Below are 22,015 nucleotides of genomic sequence, written 5' to 3'. Positions count from 1 at the left end.
AGAATACAATGCCAATGGATTTTTTTACAAATACAATAAAAAATGCCCTATGGAGTCATATGGAGTCTGGAGTACACAATGAAGAGGACGAATTCCACCTTATCATATCTACTAAGCAACAGTAACCAGCCAGAGACACAATGTACTGACTACCTGCGATGAAATCGGAAACTTTTCCTGTATATATAATCCTATGTTCTTAAACAAATATTGAACGTAGCTGTAATCTGAAACGGTTTCATTTTAAACCAGCAATACCTTGTGACTATTTTATTCTATGATTTTATTAAATTACCAATCCATAGAGCATGAACCTTCATCCTTACTTTATTTCCGTTTCCGTGACTTCTCGCTGGTCACTCGTCCGCCATTTTGGTGGGTTGCATTTTATTGCTGAAAAAATATTTCTTGCGTGTTACTTATTCTGCTGGATTTGATTTATACAATTGAAATGGTTGCGACATTGCGTATGTGATACTTCTAAGTGAAAACATTGTGCTAAGAGATGACTTGTAGTTAAACGCGTTTAAGGTTTAGCGATTTCTAGGTAAGTTCGTGATGTGATAATGTGATAGTGATTTGACTTTGGTGATCAAAAAATCTGAGATGACGGAATTCTTCCTATCTAAAATGTTTTCATCAGCAGTGCGTCTTTAGTTGTATGCCATTTTAGCCGAGGAAAATAGAAATTTAGAACAATCGTAGTGAGGTAATGAGGTTCAAGTTTGTTTGGTTAGTGCCATGCAAAATCGTAGACGTACGCAGTAAACTAGGTACTCCATTCTTATAAACTGCTCAATGCTCATTGTATAACATTCGATGTTACCAACATCAGCAAATACTTATGATTACTGCGAATGTGAGAAAAACCGGCATCTGATAAGGCTAACTATCCTCAAGGGATATTGTACGCGTAGTTACACAGTTGACGCGGTAAAAACCATAGACGCAAATAATCCAATAACAAACTTTTTCATTGTAGTGACTAACTCAAACGTTTATCAGTCTCATGTCATTCGATGTGATAACAATTTACTTATTTGGCTGTTATTGTACACTACTACACATAGAAACTCAAATAAACACTTAAAATTAAAAAATTAAGTAACCAATATGCAACCTTGTAAATTTTTTTATATTCGCATACGGAATGAACTGCGTGTTGAACATAGATTATCTTAACATATTTTATATTGAACATTTCTACAAATCAAACAATGGACAGGCTGTTTTCGTTTTTATAGGTACAAGCAACGTGAACAGCAACAATGAGTGTCATCATTAGACTTCAGAACCTGCCATGGTCTGCAAATGCCCTGGACATTAGGAATTTCTTTCGGGGCCTCTCCATTCCCGAAGGAGGCGTACACATAGTAGGCGGCGAGCTTGGAGATGCGTTCATTGCGTTCAGGTAGCTATACGTAACATTCAAATTATGACACTTGCCATCTGGTAATATTTTCTATGGACTCATTTCATTGAAAATATTCTAGAAAACTTGATCTCACTATACTTAGCTGAAAATATTTAAGACTACTTCAAAGTTAGCAGTAAGTTTTGTTATGATATTTATTATGAATAAATGGACGAGATATGTCTGTGTTTCTACCCAAACAGAAAAGCATTTATTACTATTACGTGATTGCCAAAAGAAATCTGAAATTTCTAATTGCTTGGATTAGATCAGAAACCCTGAAACTTCAAAGTAACATTAAAACAAAATGGAATGCAAATCAATACGTGCCCCTCCGTTTGTTTATCAACAAACACCCATTTAGGAGCCGTCTGGTCATTATTTAATTTTACTTTTTTGATATTCTCACCTATATATTACGCTCAGTAGGATATCTACTAAAGATGGACTCAATAATCTGTCTATTTGTTTGAATTTGCTTTGAGATAGAATTTTGATAGGAACTTCATACAAGTTATGTCAATTTTCTATCTCTAGTAATAAAAAATGGATGGATGTATTGACCTTGTCCGTGTTGTGGATATGTAGCTTGCAAGAGGTTTTTGAACTAAAATTTACTGAATAACTTGGGATTCTCTTCATACTTAGTTGATTCTTACCATCTATAATTTGCCTAGTCTGGCTAGTTCTGTTATAACACTATATCTACACAGTGGACTTATTGGTGAGTATATTCTTAGTATAAGTTTGTTTTAAATTTTGCTTTGTTTCATAATTTCATCAACAATTATTTTGCTTTGTATGCTGAACTTCAAAATTTTTTGGTACTGAACTTAGGGAAGCTGTTTATTTAATCAACAAAGAACACTAAAAACTACTGCTTAAAAAAAATAAAATGAAAAATTACCTGTTGAGCTTTGATAAATTCTTCAAATTTAAGTTTTTCTTTTCACACCAAACAAGACAAAGTATTTGACGAAATATAACAAAAAAAAATCCTAGTCTAAACTATTTTGACGTGTCTAAAGTTACCTGAATTGCTACTCAGTTTACTATTTTGTTGTTAAATATTATACTGCGCAGCTAATGCAGGAGACTTCAGTCTCGTCAACTTATTTTGAACTGTATCGTCCAAAACTGCCTAAACTTGAAAAAATACCGACAGTATAAAAGGTGAGTTACGGTACATACGAATCAATTGATTCTTTCTTAGCACGGTTGGATTTCTTCCTACTAATTTTGCGATTTGCGTGAAAGTTGAATTTGTTCACTTAAATATCTCCAGATTCGAGCTGCAACATATTATGCATGAATGTCTGGAATTCTTTTAAAACGATGTCTAGGTATATCGATAGCTGATAGGATGATCAATTTTAGCCGATTTCGACCACAGCGACATGCATCTACGCTCATTATTAAGGGCTCGGCTGATATGGTCTCCAGTGACAGAGAAAGTGATTTCTTCAGAGAATATCTCACTGCATTCACTGCAAGCCATCATCCCTACGATATAGGAATCTTGAATGATTGTAGATTGATAGTAGGTTTAGGTATACGAAATTGAAATTATGTATCATTAGTAAACGCTCCAAATGACTACATCGATTATGTGCTACAGTGGCGGAAACTACATATAACTTAAAGTATGTTTATTCTATAATTAAGAATTTAATTAGCCAAAAACTTTTTAGCTCTTAGAATTTTTGGTTTTTAGGTTTCTTCATATCACTTCTGAAATCCTGAGCAAGCTCCCACGCTTCAAATACTAGCACAGGCTGTGCTGTGCTGCACAGCACTAATACTGATGCAGTAATATCTTTCGCGAAATTATAGAATAGAAAGGCGTAATCTTGCAAAAACTAACCTAAGAATAGGAATGGCATTCTTTAGAGATTGACCGTGTACCTACATGGAACAGACTAAACCGAGACAGCCGCTCAACAAAAGCTGGTAGGATACTGTAAGTATCCGCGCGAATATTTTACACCTATCACTATCCTAGCTTAAGACAGCAGAAACCCGGGACAAACCACTCCTTAATCGCTTACTCTGAATTTATATAAACTTCATCGAGACCAAAAAAGTTCGACACACCTGGACTATAAGACTGCGCTGAATGAAAACTTTCCCCTTAGATTATGGCGGGCTGATCGTGATAATACTCACACCTTTTTTAGGAGAAGAAAACAATGATTATCCTATCTAATCCCCGAAATGTGATCATCTCTGCATACAAATAATATTTAGACAATCCACCCGGGAAGCAGTCGAGCTGAAATATTTTAGGGACTTCAACTTTTTAGGCACTGGCTAACGCAGCTAGACTGTATAGGAGGGAGGGTGTAAGTATTCAACTTGCCCCAAAAAAACTCAGGTTTCAAAAGTTAGGCAATTGCTAACCCAATCGAAACAATTTTTGCCTGTGACCGAGCAGATTTTTTATGGATTTTTCTAGCTTATCGCTCCAATGTTCCATTATTACAGTGGTTATTTTATAGCAGAATTTAATGTTTTATGTTTTGCACACAGTACACAGCCACGATTTGATTATCACCATTTCTTACTGAACTGACAATATTTGTTACCTAAACTTTTTCCTGCCGAATTGAATTATTAGGATTAGGGACGTAGGTAATAATTCGTTTACACTTCCTGGATGTTTCATTGAAAAGTGCAATGAGAGCTTGCCCGGCTTATTTAGTGGAGTTATTCGGTAAAAACCAATGCGTACATAAACGATCCGACCAAAAATGGCATTTGCTGTTATGATCCGATTCCTTCATACTAGAAGCCAACGAAGGTCTCCTTGATAAATTATCTGCTGGAGTGCAGACGAATAATATGATAGCAGAGGCACTACGCAGCGTATACACTACTTGATTTCAAAGGATTTTGAACCCTGACGAAATAATCTGTGAGCAAGTTCTCATGTTACGAACGGTTTCCAGCAAAACCCACAGGTGGAAAGCTGTTCAAAAATCGAGGAAAACTATTCTAGCTCATTAGCAAAAATCGCAGTAATAGAAATATTCATTATTACACGACATGGCAACGTATGTCGACGGAACCAAAACCTTATTCTTCACTGCTGTTGTGTTATTCTAGGACCACCCCACCGTTCGCGAGTATTTCGTCTAGCATATCCGAAAAAAAACTAATAAGTATGAAATGATTTTTTGGCTACTTGAGCTTTGATAATTTTACTATCAATAGGTACCTAACAATGCTTACGTTTAACTTTACGGAGAGTTAATAAAGCAACGTGGAATGACAGCAGATGTGTCAGGTTGATCTATACTATTTATTATATCCCTAACTATTTACGTAGGTACTCCGTTAGTCTACAACACTGCAGCGTGATTATGACCTGTTAAATTTTAGATTAGTGCTTCAGAATGACATGTCCGCAGAAATAACAACATCAATAATTTTAATCAATCACACCCAGATATTAGATAAACCGTTAGTGTGCCTTCACATTACGTCGCAAGTAGTGCGGCAGCAGCGCGACAGACGCGACTTCATTTTTTCTAGGTTTTTTTTTCTTCAAATTATCATTCTACTTTACCAGACTGATAGGTTTCCAATAAAATCCTGTGAAAGCCTTCATATCGCCTAGAAGAGGAGTATTATCTCTTTATTAGGATTTCCTCTCAGCAAATAGACAGCCTTAGAATCCAGGTTTGGTACATACCTGGATATTGAGGATGTAAGAAAGGATCCATGTCTACTTTTTATTTGCGTCATTTTTATCGTGTAGAATTATTGTCCTCGTGTATCTTCAAATAGGTCACCCGTTACAAGGTCGTAGTAGACATCAAATCTAAAAGGTCTGTTCGTACGGCCTTGAACTGCTAACCTTGTTGTTTTTTTGATCGGTAAAATCTTAACCCCTTGGCACATGAGTATTCGCATCACACTGCTGCCATCGCATGGTGCTTGGGCCTCGACTCTTGTACGTCTGGACCTACATTGCCTCGGACTGCGAATGGGGATTTAGGAAACAGGGGTCAATCTAACTGAAACACGCTAAGGGTGCATTCAACACTGCTGGAACACCTCGACTCGGCTCCAGCTACTGAACAGTACCTACATACGGACTTGATGTGTGCTACGATCTTAATCGAATCTCTCACTTGGGATTACTAGGCCATATCATATTTCTCAGATTGATAATAGTAGCCGATAAACAGTAATGCTTTAAAAGAACTGTGGGCAAATAGATCATGGTGTTCTTATTTCTGCATTGTGTCTCAACACAGCTCGGCAGCGACGCGGCGTCAATAAGAATAAAACCCACAGTTCTTAATATTTAGCAAAGCTGAAAAATACGGTAGTTAATATGACACCACGGTTTGGAAGAAACCGAGTTCCAAAGCACCAGCTGAGGTTACAACCCAGATTATAGAGACGACCTTTTGAACGCCAATGTCGGCTATAGACATGAGCAAGCGTGCCCTGTGCGCCAACGACGGCTATACTCGACAAAAAACAGGTCGCAGAAAAATACAAAATAAACCTATTAAATCATTACTTTTATGTATTTTTTAGTAGATATTTAATTAAGATTTTCGGGCTTGGCGTACAGGGCATAGGAATACCGATATGGCGTGGCGGTGAAAAGGTTAAGGTGTAGGATGTGAATATAATGTGATAGAATCTACATTATCCGAGTAGTCGGTTTTAAAGGCGGGTAAGTTCTTTGGCAAGCTGAGACGCAACATTCAAAACTATGAAATGATTTAGGTATCTGCCTATTAGGATGTAAAGTCATAACACTAGTCTTTCTCTAGATTTTGTTATTGGGCTATCAACAGAAATATTCTAAGATATCCGTACCTACCTAGGTAAACTTCTTTATCCTGATTATGGGGGTTTTTCGTTCTATCGTAGACTTGTATCATCTTTCTTTCCATAAAGTTGTAAGTAATTTTATTTATTTATTGTATAAGTAATTACTAGCTGTTTTCCCGCTGTTTCACCCGAATCCCGTAGGAACTATTTCCCGTACTTGACCAGTAAAATAGTTACTCAAAATGTTTTCTCTTTATCATATTAGTACCTATAGATTGAATTATTTAATATATTAAATCTATCCGTGAATGTAACATGCTGGTTTTGGTGCAAGAAGTCTAGGGTTTGGTAAGCGAAATCGGACTTCTCCTTATCTGCTAGCTAAGGAACAATAGTTTTAGCAATGAACAGTTCTCAAAATTTGCTAACAATGCTGAATTCTCCAGATTTTACATGGCAGGGTATGAAGACAAAAACGACAGACTTCGGCAGACAGCTTTCAGAGGGCTCGAAGGCTTACCTAACCTGCGTATGACATTCGTTGAAAAACCTATGATAAGGGGGTAGCATATTATGCATCTTCGTATGCATTACTATCTTTTTAGGTTCCGGAATGTCGGTTAGAGATAATTTTAACAACACTTACTTCCTACGTACTTTTGGAGCATTATCAAACAGCTAGATCCTCATACAGACTGAACTTGAATCAGAACTGTAAAGAAAAGGTCAGCGACGAAGTGATATTCACTTCATTCAGAGAAATGCTCCCGAACCGCTCTTACATAATTTAAAGGTCTAGTCCGTCGAATTTTCTTGTCAACGATGGCTACTTGACGATAGTCAAAATATATAAACGACATGCTCCAGCACGTGCGGGATGTCGCAAAAAAGCTCTCTTCGCCTTTAGTTGATTAGCTTCAGATCCTAGAAATTATAACTGAAAACCCGAGTTTTTTATAAGTGCACCGAAATTTTTTTTTGGTAAGGACAACGTAAACGCGAGTCAATCTGATGCTATTTGACATGCTTGACTCGCCTGATGAAAGCGGAGAAACTCGAGAGTTTGGAGTAGGTACCTATCATAGTTCATAAAATTCCTCGTTTCACAGGTTAAGCTGCACCGCGCCGGCCTTTCTAGACCTTAATACATATTATAAATAGCTATTTATACTAGATCGTAAGATGTATGTGACTGTTCTTTGATATTGAAATATGCATGAAAACATTTGTGATTTAGGGGCTTATTCGTTTCTAACACAGGAAGGAAAGATGAGCGGAGATGCCGTAAGAATCCGTTACGAAAGAGATCAGTTACTACTAAACTAACGAGGCGCTCGGGGTTCCTTTTTAAACCAAAACCAATCTGCGAAAAAATAGTCTTAGCTATTAGCTAGCTACTTTCCCCTTCCCCCGAACACTTGCATTTTGTCGGGCAACTTTCTTAGAAGATTTGGCGTTATGTCATCTCCGCAAATCATTTTGTTCTTCGTGGTTTTTAACATCTTTTACATAGTAAAGTACGAACATTTTTGTACAGAGTTACAGCCTACAAGTTAAAACTTATTCGCTCCGTGCTTCACAATGTGCAATTCTATGTGCTGGAATTTTAAACTAAATTATTTATTTTATAGTAGGTATTGACGGTAAAAGGAAAAATATTTTCGTCCAATTAATAAAAAACTATGCGTATGAATATAAAGCGCTCGTACTCCCTTGGACCACACCATTTTTTTTTTCATCAACATGCTAGTCTTAGTGAGCTCCTAAAATCTCCAAAGCCTAGTACCAGTACTAGGTACTCGTATAAGTATTTAGAATTAATATTTTCCCAGGAACTGATTCTGATGACGATACTGCTCCAAATCTGTTCGGAGGCAACAAATCCGAGATGCTGTCCAATATGATTTAATGATGTAGGTGAACTACTTTAATAATGGAGCTCCGCGAAATGTCGACCTCACTTTGGTAACTTCAGTGGCTTTGGTAGCTTCGCGTCTTAGGGAAAAAATATTAAATAACAACACCAGTTAGTTTACGTCATATTGAAAAGAAAATGCAACAAGCGCCGCGGTGATGGGAGCTGGACTATATTTACTTAAACGGCTGCTTTTCCATCAGGTGTAATGTTGAATTTTTGAGCCCTCATCGGTTCAATTATTAGACTAGATGAGTCATACTGGCATCGTTTGGGGGTAACAAAGGTACCTATCTTTTTACACCCTTTCAGTTTTAGTTAGGTGCTCAGCTCACATAAACTAGTCTCCTCATATATAAATTCAGCACAGTTAGTGTTTTCATAACTTCAGTAAACGGACCATTGTGTGGTGTATTCGTGAAACGGTCACACGATGCTTCATTAGTAGCATTAAATTAGGCATCACATCAGTTCCACATGAGCCTGAAAGAGATTGCGGTGCGATTATTCTAACATTTCCTTGGTCCTAGAATACAAAGAGTTCCAGAAGGTATTATAAACCAAGACCTACTTTGTCTAACTTTTGACCTTATTGTCTCTACGAAAACTTGCATAAACAGGGGCAGACTCACACGTCATTGGTTGTTAGTAGGTGTACATGTGGATGGCTTTCAGTCAGTAAGTCTAATGATCCCTTCCTCCGATCCACAGCTGAAGGGATCAAGCGGCAAGTAAGTCTTTCCCTGTGCAGGTATTGGGGCACAGTAGGCACCACAGAAGGTGCCGTTTTTTGTGGTGCGGCATTGCACCCGCATCTGTTGTCGTCGGTGTACCTACCTCTAGATAGGTTATCCTTGCATCTGCCGATCTCTCTACGAAGTCTGTTAAGAGACTTCCTTCCTATATGGGCCACGCTAGATCGTGACAAGATGGGAGCCTTTCTACCGTCTGATGCGGGTCCTTTGATGGTTGACCTACCAAAAAAAAAGCATCCTGCTCGAAAAATGCGTAAAGTAAGATAGGTATGTTGTGGTGAGCTGGAGATAAACAGCCAAACAGTTTAAAACAAGGAAAAACAAAATGTTTTATGCCTTAGGAACATTTATGGATTATTTAGAGATTAGCTGAGGCTTATTATTTACTGTGATTTATTTTTAGTTACACATTCTGTCTGCAGCTTATGCGGTAGCACTAGGGCAAAACATATTTACAACCAAGAAACCATCGCTGTAACATCTGATGAAAACTTACCTTCGGTTAAAACTGTGCGACTGCAGCGCCACAACGACGTTGACGGCGCTACATAGAACTAAAATATGGTTTCAAATGTATGAACAAAGGTTTCAGCAATACGAAACATCCTTGCCTTCAACACCTGGTAAATTGTGGATGTTTCCTTGAATGTAGATGCGCTTCCCTCGCTTGATAACTAGGATTATTTACCTAAAAAAATCTGTTTCGGTCTCACTTTACGATAATTGTCTATCTATAGGTACGTTTAGGTACTATCATTACGTTTAAGTAAACCCAGTGTTTTTGGTTTCTCCTGGCGTGTGTAAACAAACAGCAATACTTTCTAATTAGGTTCACTTCAACCACGTAATTACTTATCAATAGGTACCTACTTAGTTATGATTACTAAAAATTGTAGATGCCGCCACTGTAGTGTTGACTTCACAATGTTCATTATTTTTACTATCTACTAAAAGAGTCAATAGTTCGGTAACAATTCAAGAGATTTATCTCAATTTTCAGTTCTATATTTCATTTAAAAATAGGTACCACAATATTATTTAACGGAAGTGTTAGGTACTTGTAAGGTAAACTTGTTTTTACATTTTGTATCATCAAATTAGTAAGTACATAGGTAATAATTCAAAATATAATATCCTCCTACTTCGGCATATCGTATGGAGCCCGCCTGCTTGACGGTACTCTGCTCTGCTCTCGGCTGCTGAACTTAAAGATAACTGTTCTTAAAAAAATACAGAACAATACAATCAAAACTCGTGGTAACAAATATGACTTTGTTGGGGTTTCTATAATTATAGGTACTAAACATTGAACTGACGACGCCAAGTATTTACAAACGCGATAAAGCAATCTCATGACTAAACTATCATGGCTAGTCAACGAAAAAGTAGACAAACACTGAAGAGGAAAGCTCAAAGAAGCTGCTCAAAGAATTTCGTACAAATCACGTTGTAAACTCGATGCGGGGCTGTACTGCAAATGCAAGCGGATTGTCATCTGTTGCGATCTCGTGCTGGGTTATAATAGTGGTTTTGGGAAATCATCAGTGTATTCAGACGAGGGAAATCCTCATGGACATCGTCCACTCGGATATGCCGGACAACAACCGGCTTAAAACAGGCCTGTAAGAATTCGCCTGCCGCGGGAGACACATTACCAAAGCTTTGCTCTAGTTCACTTCGTGCACTATGTTGAGCAGTCCCTTGCATCGCCTCAGGTCTCATGTCATTTCCTTCCGGCCGCGCCGTCCAGTGTCGAGTGCTCAAGCAGTATTCGAGGTAGGGAGACGAGATCACGGATTGACGGAGTGCTAAAAATTTTAATGTGGCAGAAAAAACAGGCTGGGGGTCCTAGGCACTGAGCACAAGCAACAAGATTGAATAAAGAGGTACCTTCTTCGCGGAGTCCTGCGACCTGCATGTCAGTTGAATGAGTACTTAGGTCCTGAAGAAAGAAGTAGCCTCATTATATGTCATCTTTTCGGGGATTCATTACCTAGGTTAGAGTTAACGAAATTCGGATAGAGTTTATCAGCACTACGAACAAAGTTAACCTGCTAGTTATGGTCTGTAAATATATATAAATTTACAATAAGTAACATGTATGTATTCCTCTTGTTTTGTCTGAGAAAAAGCAACGACTCTATACCTTAATACTGATTTAATTTCCTGATACAGTAATATCCTGCTTTTTAGACTCGGACGGGTTAATCATTCGGTATAAATCTAATTAGTTACTTACCTAATAACCCAAAGAAACCCCTTCTTTCAATATGAACCACAGCCGTGAAGAAGAGTAGGTAGTAAAATTTGAATAAACCTAGGTACAAATTAGGTATATTTTTTCTTAGAAAGGTGTGATTAACTAAGTCTTAAGTAAAAGTCTCAGCTTGACGGTGTTTATAGTTTGTGTGAGGAGAAAATTGATAGTGACTGCAGCGTAGGTAAATGAGGTCCCAGGTAGGGATTGTTCAAAAGAAAACACTTTTTGAACTTACAGGGCCGGCGCCCACTGCGGGCGTGGCATGGCAAAGGATTTTAATACTAATGAAGTTATTTTGAATCTTATTTCAATGTGTTTAGAATTTATGTTACTTTATTCGTATACCACAATGCCGCAGGATGCGGCGGCATGACGTGTCTTGCTTTTTCATTCCACGGGATGCCGCGGCACGCCACTACATCCCGCGAGACGTATGACACACTTTGGGGTCGAGATATTATGATTGCTAGCTAGTTCAACTAAGGTTGAAACTTGTGCAGCATTTCGGTGGGGCGCAGGGCGCAAAACTCCACTGCCAGAGCGGCTGGGCTTTCAGCTGGATGCCACGGCATGCCACTGCACAACCTGCCGTGCTGTGCCGTGCCACGTCCAGCCAGCCCTTAATTTTACCGATTGCTGTTACTCTGTCACGGCTCCGCCCCTGGGGGGCTCCGGCGGTCCCACACGAGTTTATCGCATGCTGAGCTTAACGCTTACCACCGCAGCTCAATTACACCCTAGAAATAGAGCAGATGACAAGACTGCGTGGAGTCGGATTTACAGCGATTTGATTCTGTCACTAAAACCATTTTTTTTTGCAAAAGTGTTAGGACTAAATAAATATTTACAATTAACTTTCGGAATTATACACAATAATTTACATTAGGTACCTACATGACATGACCTTAGGTCATGTAAAATTTGGAGATTCAATTATTATAAAAGGTACTTTTATATGTATTATAACAGAAGGCATTTGAAACTAAGTTATGTTAAACAAAATTTCGGGATTTGGACAGTATGGTTACTGAAGTTTTTAGCGAACGTGAAGAAAGGGAGTACCTACCGTTAACCTAACTGAAATTCTAGTCCGTATCCGTTCGTACTCGCTACTGCTTCGAGTATTCTCACCAAGCAAGGTTTTTACATGAAATAAATCATTAAACTAGTACCAAATTACAAAGGGAATTTCAGAACAATATTATTATGTTGAAATATTACAAAATAATGAGTGGGTACCGCATTTCATATAATATTTTTCAATGCCCTCAGGCAGGAAATTTGAATAGTCCTCCTAAAATCTTAAGTCATTCTAGCACTAGGTATCTTTCTACAAAGGCAGCATAAACCATGACGGCTTTCTCTAGACTCTGTGTTATCTTCATCATCAGGTTAGCTCTAAACCTACCCATGATCCGACATACCTACACATGAATATATATCAAGTTTTTACCAGATGCGGCCTCCAACTTTACAGAGTTGTGACCACCTCGAAAGCATATCTTATTAATAGAACCAATATTCCAAATTAATCCACGTGTTCTGGAGTAACTGGGTACCAAATTCAGACGTTTATTTGCTAAACATACGAATTGATAACTAAAAACCTCCTTCTTTTTGGAAGTCGGTAAAAAACATCGACAACTCATCTATGCGCTGAAAGAAGCTGGTTCACTAGATACTATTGCTGAACTCCCAGCTTATGTACGTTAGTTGTACATTCGCGAAAGAACAGTCAGCTCAGAAGGAATGATTCGGTAAGCGTGGGTATAGTTCTTTGTGTTGGCTCAGCAAATTGCGCAAGCCATGAAACGTTGTGCAGACATCATAACAGGTTGTGGGGCTACGAGCACATACTGTTGCAAATTAGTTATAAACTACCAAAAAGTTTAACGAGAACTGTATCTACCCTACATCATTCATCATTTTACATCAGAAATTAGGTACCAGTTTGCAGAAGGCCTATTTATTAAAAACAACTTGTAGAGTTTTACTCAGGTGATTCATTTTCGATTAACCAAACTTACACATTTATTTGGTTAAAGTTATAACGGATATAAAAAGCAGTGACATCTAGCGAGCGATCATGGCAACTGTCTAGATTCTTGTGATTCATTTTCATAGGAATTCATTATAAATATGCTAGTTGTAGTACCTTAGTACCTAATTAATAAGACAATGATGAGCTTGGTGACTCAGTGTTAAGAAAAGTAGAAGTCAGTAGGTATCTAGCTTGTAGATTTATCTCATGTTAAAATTGATTTGTTTTCCTTTTTACCTAGTATTTTTGTTAGTCGGTTCTTTTTCGTAAATTGTTTTCTTTATTTAAACATTAAAAGATTTTTAGCTGTCAGTGATTATAAATCTATATTAGTGACAAGTTCTCTTCAATACAAATGCAATAAGCCCAAACACGAGGTAGTTAAGACATACTTACCACTGCGGAGTTTCATCCCGTCTCCATCATTGGGTCAGCTCTAAACCTTCACTGTTTTATAATGATTCCAGGCACCTGTTCGTTTTTACGCTATGCATGACTAAAGTCAACGGCTAAATTAGGTTCTATAAAATATGGTTCGCATTGGGCAGTAATTATTAGGAGTAGGAGTATGAAGTAATTCCTTTGGGAAGCAGGCAGAAGTTATCTACATACAAAAATTGAAATATCGACGGACGCGGAGCGGACGTCATCTGCCAATGCTAAACCAATTACCTATTGTACCTTATCAAAACTTATTATGTAGGCAAGCTGCATATGCTACATAGTGCAACTAATTACCTACAATATCATCATCCTCCGAGCCTTTTTCCCAAACTATGTTGGGGTCGGCTTCCAGTCTAACCGGATTCAGCTGAGTACCAGTGCTTTACAAGAAGCAACTGCCTATCTGACCTCCTCAACCCGATTACCCGGGCAGCCCGATACCCCTTGGTTAGACTGGTGTCAGACTTACTGGCTTCTGACTACCCGTAACGAAGGATGTTCAATAACAGCCGGGACCTACAGTTTAACGTGCCATCCGAAACACAGTCATTGGTGTCTAAGATATACTTAGAAAGTACATACAAACTTAGAAAAGTTGCATTGGTACTTGCCTGACCTGGAATCGAAACCGCGCCCTCATACTCGAGAGGTTGGTTCTTTGCCCACTAGGCCACCACGACTTACCTACAATTACCCACTACAATTAAACTAATTACCTACAATAGTACCTCTGAAAATATAATGCTGAAGAGGTTTGTTTATTTTTTTTACTTGAACGCGCTAGTCTCTAGAGCCAAGAAACAGAAAAATCTAACCAAGGATGGCCACAGGCATAGGTAGAATACTTTTTCATCCGGGTTCGTGGAGTTGTTCCCAAGTTTCTCCAGGACATTCGACTGGTGTAATCTATTCTAAACTTACCTACTAATATTATAAAGATGAAGAGTTTGCTTCAAAAAATACATTAGGTATCTCAGAGTGCTTAGGTACCTTTACTTACCTAGGTAGGTATATAGCACATAATTATATCGAGGTAGGCCTGGAGATCTTCCCACAGAGCGCGGGTGAAACATTGAATGGGCCGTGTTTCGAAGGGCAAGCGACCCGGCTCTCATTTAAACATCGTTGTCAGTCATTACGGGTAGGTAATCACTTCATTGAATAAAACGAAGTCACTTTTTCCGCGCCTTTGTACTTTTAAATCTTCAAAACTACGCAACCGATTTTCATGCGGTTTTTTAATACATAGAGTGATTTATAAGGATGGTTTATATGTATCTGTTACTGCCTTTTTATCGTCTCACTGCCGGGCACAGGCCTCCGCTCACACGGAGAAGAATTTTTATAGGTATATATGATAACGTAAATTAAATAGCATTGCACCCTAGCGGAGCCGGGGCGGGTCGCTATTCAATATATCGGGTGTCGTACCTAATCATATTAAATCCTACCACATATACTTTATGAAATTCTATGGCGAATTGTAAAAAAATAACCTAATCCATTCAGTGGTTTAGCCACAGGAGTCATTTTTCGTTATCACAATTTACATTTTTATGAGTCAAAGTTATGAATATCGTATGTTTTGACCAGTTGACGTATTTAATTTAATGTGATTAGGTAAGTACGTACGACACACTCTGTATAATTATTACCTAAACAAAAAAAAATAGGTGACTAAGTAACTATAAATACCTACAAAAATGAAAAGCTATTCGTGACCTTATCCTACTGTATTCGCCGTTTTCATGTCTGGTAAGGTCTACTGAAATCTGGACAAATATTTTATAAGGTTACTGATACCTGAATACCTACCTACTTTGTGTTGTTTGTTCTCATAAAATAGAACACACTCAAATAAAAGCTGAAACATCACGCCTCCCAAGGACGTACCCAGGGGGGGGGGGTCCAAGGGGTCCGGCCCCCTCCCGAAAATAGATGCAACCCATAAAATAAATCCCTCAGTAGTAAGTACAGTGCCAAATATGACTCAGTTTTGATCTGCGGGGCGTTATAATACTGTCTTATATTACCGAGATATGCATTAAATAATTTGTGAAAACAATTTTCTTTTAATTTTAAGTATCCATTTACGCGATACCTTAATCATTTGCCTGGACCTGGACCCCCCCCCCTACAAAAAATTCTGGGTACGTGCTTGACGCCTCCGGTGACGTATTTAATAGAAAGCGATAGATATTCATATCATTATATTTATTTGCATTCTTAATGTTACAATGGATGTTGAAGTGGCTTAAAAGCTAGAGCCTTAAGGTTAGATCGAGATACCTTGCCTTTTCATTTATTCGTCTACAGAATAGGTAAATTATTGTTAGTCAATTGACTGGAGTGATGACTTGCGCAAGGCGGCTGGCAGGAGCTGGATGCGAGCAGCCGAAAATCGATCTCAGTGGCGTGCACTTGGAGAGGCTTATGTCCAGCAGTGGACTGCTATAGGCTGATGATGATGATTAAATTCTGCCCAGTCCGGTTTAAGTGGAAGCTAACTCAACCACAGCTGTAAAAAAATCGGACGTTGATGATTATTATCAAAGTTGATTATAGTGAGATCAAGGTTTTGTACATAGAAAAGGAATATAGCAGCAACAAAATTATTTACATTTTTCATTATTAATTGTTACAGTACGGACGAAGATGCTCGGCAAGCAATGATGTTGGACGGAGGTAAAATCAAAGAAATTCAAGTAAAGCTCTTGCTCAGTTCTCGATCTGAAATGCACAAGGTAATCGAGGCAGCGCGACAGAGCGTCCCACTGCTCAGTCTAGCGACCTCCTCCCCCGCGCCGGCGCCCGCGCCCGTCCCCGTGCCCTCGCCGGCAACGATACCCCCCGTGCAGTCTCTCAGCATACCCGGCCTCAATCCATTCTCTACCGCGCTCGGTAACAACCCCCTAGCAGGCTTCGGCATTCCCGGTATCGGTAATCCTCAAGAGATCCCGCAACCAGCTGTCATTGAACCGCCTCCACCTCTCATCAGCCCCACCTCAAATAACACTCCCAATGCCGAAGAAGAGAAAGATGATGACAAGGCAGAGAGAAAGCGCAGCAGGGAGAAGGATAGGCGGAGATCCCGGTCTCGCTCCAGGTCCCGCGACAGGGACAGGAAGGATCGCAAGAGGGATCGACGCGACAGATCCCGGTCACGGGAGAGACGCCGCCGCGACCGCAGCCGTAGCAGGGACCGCCGCGACCGCAAGCGCGACAGGAAGGACCGCAGCCGCTCACGAGACCGCTCTCCGTCGCGTCGTTCCCGCGACCGAAGGAACAATCAAACCAGATCTCCAGAAAGTTCTCAGGAAAAGACAATCGTTATTCCAGATGGGCCTTCTGCACCAGGTCCACCTTTTGGACTAGCAAAAAATCCACTTATGCCAATGCCACAACAACAGACCATAACCAACAATATCATGCAAAACAGTCCGCTAGGTCGCGACTCTCAGCTACCTCGCTTCACCGATGCCTCCATGGCCGATGCATTTAATAAACTGCAAGAACTCGGCAAAAAGCGTAATCCAAATGCATTCCAGGGAGAGCAAAATGGAGGTAGTAGGATGCCGGCGCCCGCAATGCGCGGCGGGCTGGGACGCGGCGGCGTCAACTTCCGACGCGACGGTCGTGCTAGTCGATTTGGAGACAGTAATGAGCAACAGCGGGACTGCTGCGTTGCTATACGAAATGCACCAAACCACACCAGCTACGGCGACGTCCGCCGTTTCTTCCCATTCTTGATTGACAAACACGGAATTAAAATGATAAACGATAATATGGGACGTCGTACTGGTAACATCTATGTCAGGTTCTGTGACCCTCGCTCAAAGCAACTGGCATTGCAGCACAAGACCAATGAGTTGAAGGGCGCTCAGGTACTTGTTGAAGCACTCGATGATGAAACTTATGAGTCAGCGGTGGATTCGTTTCTTCCTTACCGTGAAGATAACGATGAAGACGATTCTAGTCTAGCTATCGTTGAACCAGAAGAAAACCAACAGCGCTTTAACGTTCTTAAATTGACAGAATTACCTAATTTCGTGAAAGAACATGATATTATAAAAGCTTTCAGCGAGTATTCCCTATTATCCATTATGGTCAATGACTGTCGTTTAACAAGGACTAAAGTTGCTTATGTGCAATTTGTAAAGCCTGAAGACGCAAAATTAGCGTTAGACAGAAAGGAGAGATATATTTTTGGTAGGAGGCAGCCGACAATCGTGCCGGTTTCAGAAGAAGATTATGAAAAAGAGAAGACGATGAGCGATAAACAAATGGAGCAGCCAGCCGAACCTCAGAATGAAGTTCAGGTTCCACCAGAAGTGGCACCGCCACGCGACCCGCGTCAGCGACGACAATTCGAAAATGGCCCAGGAGGTCCTCCAGGAGGGCCAAAAGGAGGTCCACTCATGCAAAACCAGCCGCAAGGAGTACCGTTCTTCACTCCACAATTTCCGCAACAGCAAGGTTTCCCAGGACAGTTTCCCGGCCCGCAATTTGGGGGATTCCCATCTGCCAATCCAATGGATCCTCGAACAGCTGCTTCGAACTGGGCTAACCGACCTCAGTTTAATAACCAAATGGATCAAATGTCTAAGCCAATTCAAAATAATGTAATTTCTAACGACTTGGCGGACGAACCCCTGGACTGTGTATTGATGAAAGGTCTACCGAGAGATGCTACGGACAGAACTATTGTCACATTCTTATCTGATACGAAAGCTGTGCCTGCCCGAATACATCTCATGCTGGATCCGAACGGAATGCCGTCTGGTGATTGCTTTTGCGAGTTTAGATCGACACAAGAAGCGAGAATGGCGACCAGTAAACACGGACAGAATCTGGAGGGATGTCGCGTGACTGTAGATCTTGTGCCGCGGACTGTGGTCGAGGAAGCTTTGGAAGGTCCAAAGCCGCCTGAAATGCGGGAAGGGCTTATCAATAATGTGCCACAGCCGCAGTTCTTCGATCCCATGCAGGGCGGCCGCGGAGGATTCCGCGGAGGGTTCAGAGGACGTGGCGGATTTGACAGAGGAGGCTTTGACCGAGGCGGTTTCAATCGCGGCGGGTTTGACTCGGGGCGTGGCAATTTTAGAGGCCGAGGTAACTTTAACGACAGAGGTCGCGGGTTCGACAGAGGTCGTGGCCGCGGGAGAGGCTTCGGCCGCGGCGGTGTCGGAGGGGGCTTCGATAACGGTCGCATGGACGACGAACGTGATCCCGCTCTTGATGATTTCGGTGCTCCCGGGTGCGTCGTGTCTATGGAGAATGTACCGTTCCGCGCTAGTATAAATGACATCATGAACTTCTTCTCGGAGTATGAATTGACACAGGACGACGTGATCAGGCGGTACAACGAGCGCGGGCAGCCTACGGGCGACGCGCGCGTGGCGTTCCGCACGCCGTTCGACGCGCAGCGCGCCGTCAAGACGCGGCACATGGACATGATCCACGACCGGAGGATCAGCTTGTGTATACTATAGTGCAGCGCCGGGAGCTCCGGCTCCGACACAGAATAGTTTGTATCAGTGTGGATATGGAAATACCCGACCGAGTGAAAGGACACTACCCACCGTGTGAAAGGGTACATGGTATTTCAAGTTTGTGCGTTGAGTTATTGCAATAATGATTGCATAGATGTGGTGGCGTAAAGGACATTTTTATATAATTATCTAGGTTATTAAATTTATAATAAAAATAAGTCTTATGAATTGAATTCGGTGTTTTATTTCTCAAACGCAACACAGTATTATTGAAGTATATAATAATAATATCATGACGTTGTGTACAAAAGAGAGCATTTTAAAGAATAGCTGAGTGTGTCCAGGCAATCAAACACAACTTAATTCCATCAATTATTTAATGTATAATAATTATCAGGTTGCTTAGGTACATAATCTTATTTTAGTATCCCTTTGACTAGAACTTTGTTACACAAACTAAAGTTCGACATACCATAGCTCCTGGACACCAAATATAATTTTGATTAATTACATATACACAAGTACAAGTATATTCACAACATATACATGCAATTTTATATTTATATTAGTTACGAAATTTCCTAATTCGGACAAATTCGTAATTCATGCAAATAAAATGAGCTTCAAACAGATACAACTTAACTAGATAACTGGCTAACACATACCAGTATTCATTGCTATTCAGAAATTATTTATCAACAATTGAAATGGCAGTATCTTTAGTAACATTGGTTTCTAAAATACGAAGCAAAAATATAAATGTGCATCTTTTTATTCTTGGCTTCACGCATGCTTAATACATAATACAAAATTAAATAAATAAAATGGAAAAAACAAAGTCCTAAAAAAACTTTTCATATAAAAAGCAATTTGTTAAAAATATAAATAAAGACGTTAAAAAGACAGAATGTAAGAGTAGAATAAATTGGAAAGTCGAAGAAATGCCTCCATAGAAGAGATCAACTCTTGAATTATAATAATGATGAATCTCTATGATTATGCAGCAAACATATTAAAATATTGACAAAATATCAATAAAATTAATTTCAATTTTGTTTAAAATGTTTCATAATAAATAACACTTCAGCACAAGTATGCAGAAATATAAATAGAGCATCGATAGAGTCAGCTTCATTCTGACCCTGATTTTATAAACTGAAACAACAGCATTATAATTAATAATAACATCATAAGATCTATTGTTAAAACCAATGAATTAAGTATAAAATCCATGCATGAGCTAGTTCCAATAAATTCAAATAAATATTGCAAATAATTTCCCTTTCGTTATCCATACAGAATTCAACCAAATATCATTACAACTAAAACAATATTGTGATGCGACAGTTTACATAGGTTAGCGACAATAGCTCCACGGAGACTTCATTCATAAAGAGATACTCTTCATACAATATAAATTAAATAGGTTATTCTTAACAAAATGTACTACACACCAACACAAAGTAACATAGTGCAATAATCATAAGGCACAACTCTTTTGTAGAAAAGTACTTCACTGTGAATATCATAACTTTATTTCGTAAAGTACTTTTTTATACATACTAATTATGTATAATTTGTTACAAAAGCTATCAAAGATGTGTTAGATACAATTTTGTTGAAAACAACCCGAGTGCGATTAGCCGAGTGCAGAGTTACCCCTAAAACGTAACATAACTAAAGATATAAAATTAAAAACAATTAGACGAGCGTGTCAGATATTTGGATGTGAAGTGACCCGCACTGACGGATAACTTAGCTTCTGTTTTAGTTTAACTATTAACATTTATAGTTAAAGTACCTGTTTGACCACTACCTAGAAGGTTTGTGGAAGTACTAAGATAAACAACGCTATGGAGTGATTACTAACGATCACTGGAAGGACCAAGGAATTCAACTATTCATTATTGAAGTGTCAACTTTGTAATGTCATTATGGAAGAAATATGGGAAGTTGTGTTCACTATGGAAGATACATAGTTCTCTTTATATTGGTGAGCATTGGGCAATTAAAATATGCAAACATAAACAATGGGGCAGTGATTTTTTATAATTTATTAAACTAGGCAGTGGTGACACAGGTACAGACATAAATACTTAAACAACTAATAAATACTATCATATTCAGCATTATTTATATAAATATGCATTTAATTATAGTAATATTATGGAATTGGGTGGAAGCTAACACTGAGATTTCAATAGATTAATTAATTTAGTAGATTTAAATGTCTTAAACGTTTATAACGTTTACAAGACACTTCAAGTTTCCCTCAAACTGACCTTCCATCTAATTTATTGAAATTATTTACGTTAATTATTATATCAATTCATAAATAGACATACAAAATATATTATTTAGTGCTAAAAAGAGAAAGTTCACATTTCAACTGACACGAGATAACGGAACATTTATACTCTAAATTCTAATACATACATAGACATTATAATTATGTAGAGTAACAGTAAAGAGTTCCAAAACTGCTTAGTTAGATATATATTTTTGGGTTGGCAGTACCGCGCCGTATATGTACAAAAAAACTATTGAATCTGAAGATAAATTCTGCTTTAAATTTTAATCAGTCGAAATAATAACTGTATTTTAGTTTATTATTTAAATAACAAGGTACAAACGGAATGCAGTTATAAAGATCAGAATTCAAAAATATATGTGAAGGTACGGCGTTAATACTTATAGAAAAATAACAATATTTTGGGGAGTAACCCAACTGCGTAGCTGTACAAAGCAATATACTACCATCACTAGACTTATACATATATTTTTCACAAGTATATCGATTATACAATAAGTTCGATATTTTGCAGTAACAAAATATTGCTAAAAATGCACATAGATTTCAAGCTATTTAATTACATAAGGTACGCAGTCGGGTACATGTA

The 22,015-nt window shown here is 38.9% G+C and overlaps 1 protein-coding gene across 2 annotated transcripts; it reads left to right on the top strand.

The window, feature by feature from the left end:
• Positions 1–336: 336 nt before the first annotated feature.
• LOC110380733 (uncharacterized) lies at positions 337–19,348 on the top strand. 2 transcript variants are annotated; one of them, XM_021340814.3, is made up of 3 exons: positions 337–547; positions 1,245–1,411; positions 16,268–19,348. In XM_021340814.3, exons 2-3 carry the CDS (start codon positions 1,269–1,271, stop codon positions 19,113–19,115), a joined length of 2,991 nt encoding a protein of 996 aa, XP_021196489.3. In that variant the 5' UTR covers positions 337–547; positions 1,245–1,268; the 3' UTR covers positions 19,116–19,348. The 2 variants fall into 2 exon arrangements, with proteins under 2 accessions (XP_021196489.3, XP_021196491.3); XM_021340816.3 differs by lacking the exon at positions 337–547 and adding an exon at positions 562–709.
• The last annotated feature ends 2,667 nt before the right edge of the window (positions 19,349–22,015 follow it).

The sequence above is a fragment of the Helicoverpa armigera genome, chromosome 22, assembly GCF_030705265.1.
Source record: "Helicoverpa armigera isolate CAAS_96S chromosome 22, ASM3070526v1, whole genome shotgun sequence".
NCBI lineage: Eukaryota > Metazoa > Arthropoda > Insecta > Lepidoptera > Noctuidae > Helicoverpa > Helicoverpa armigera.
Note: the sequence above shows the minus strand (reverse complement) of the source record. Positions and strands in the feature narration are given on the sequence as shown.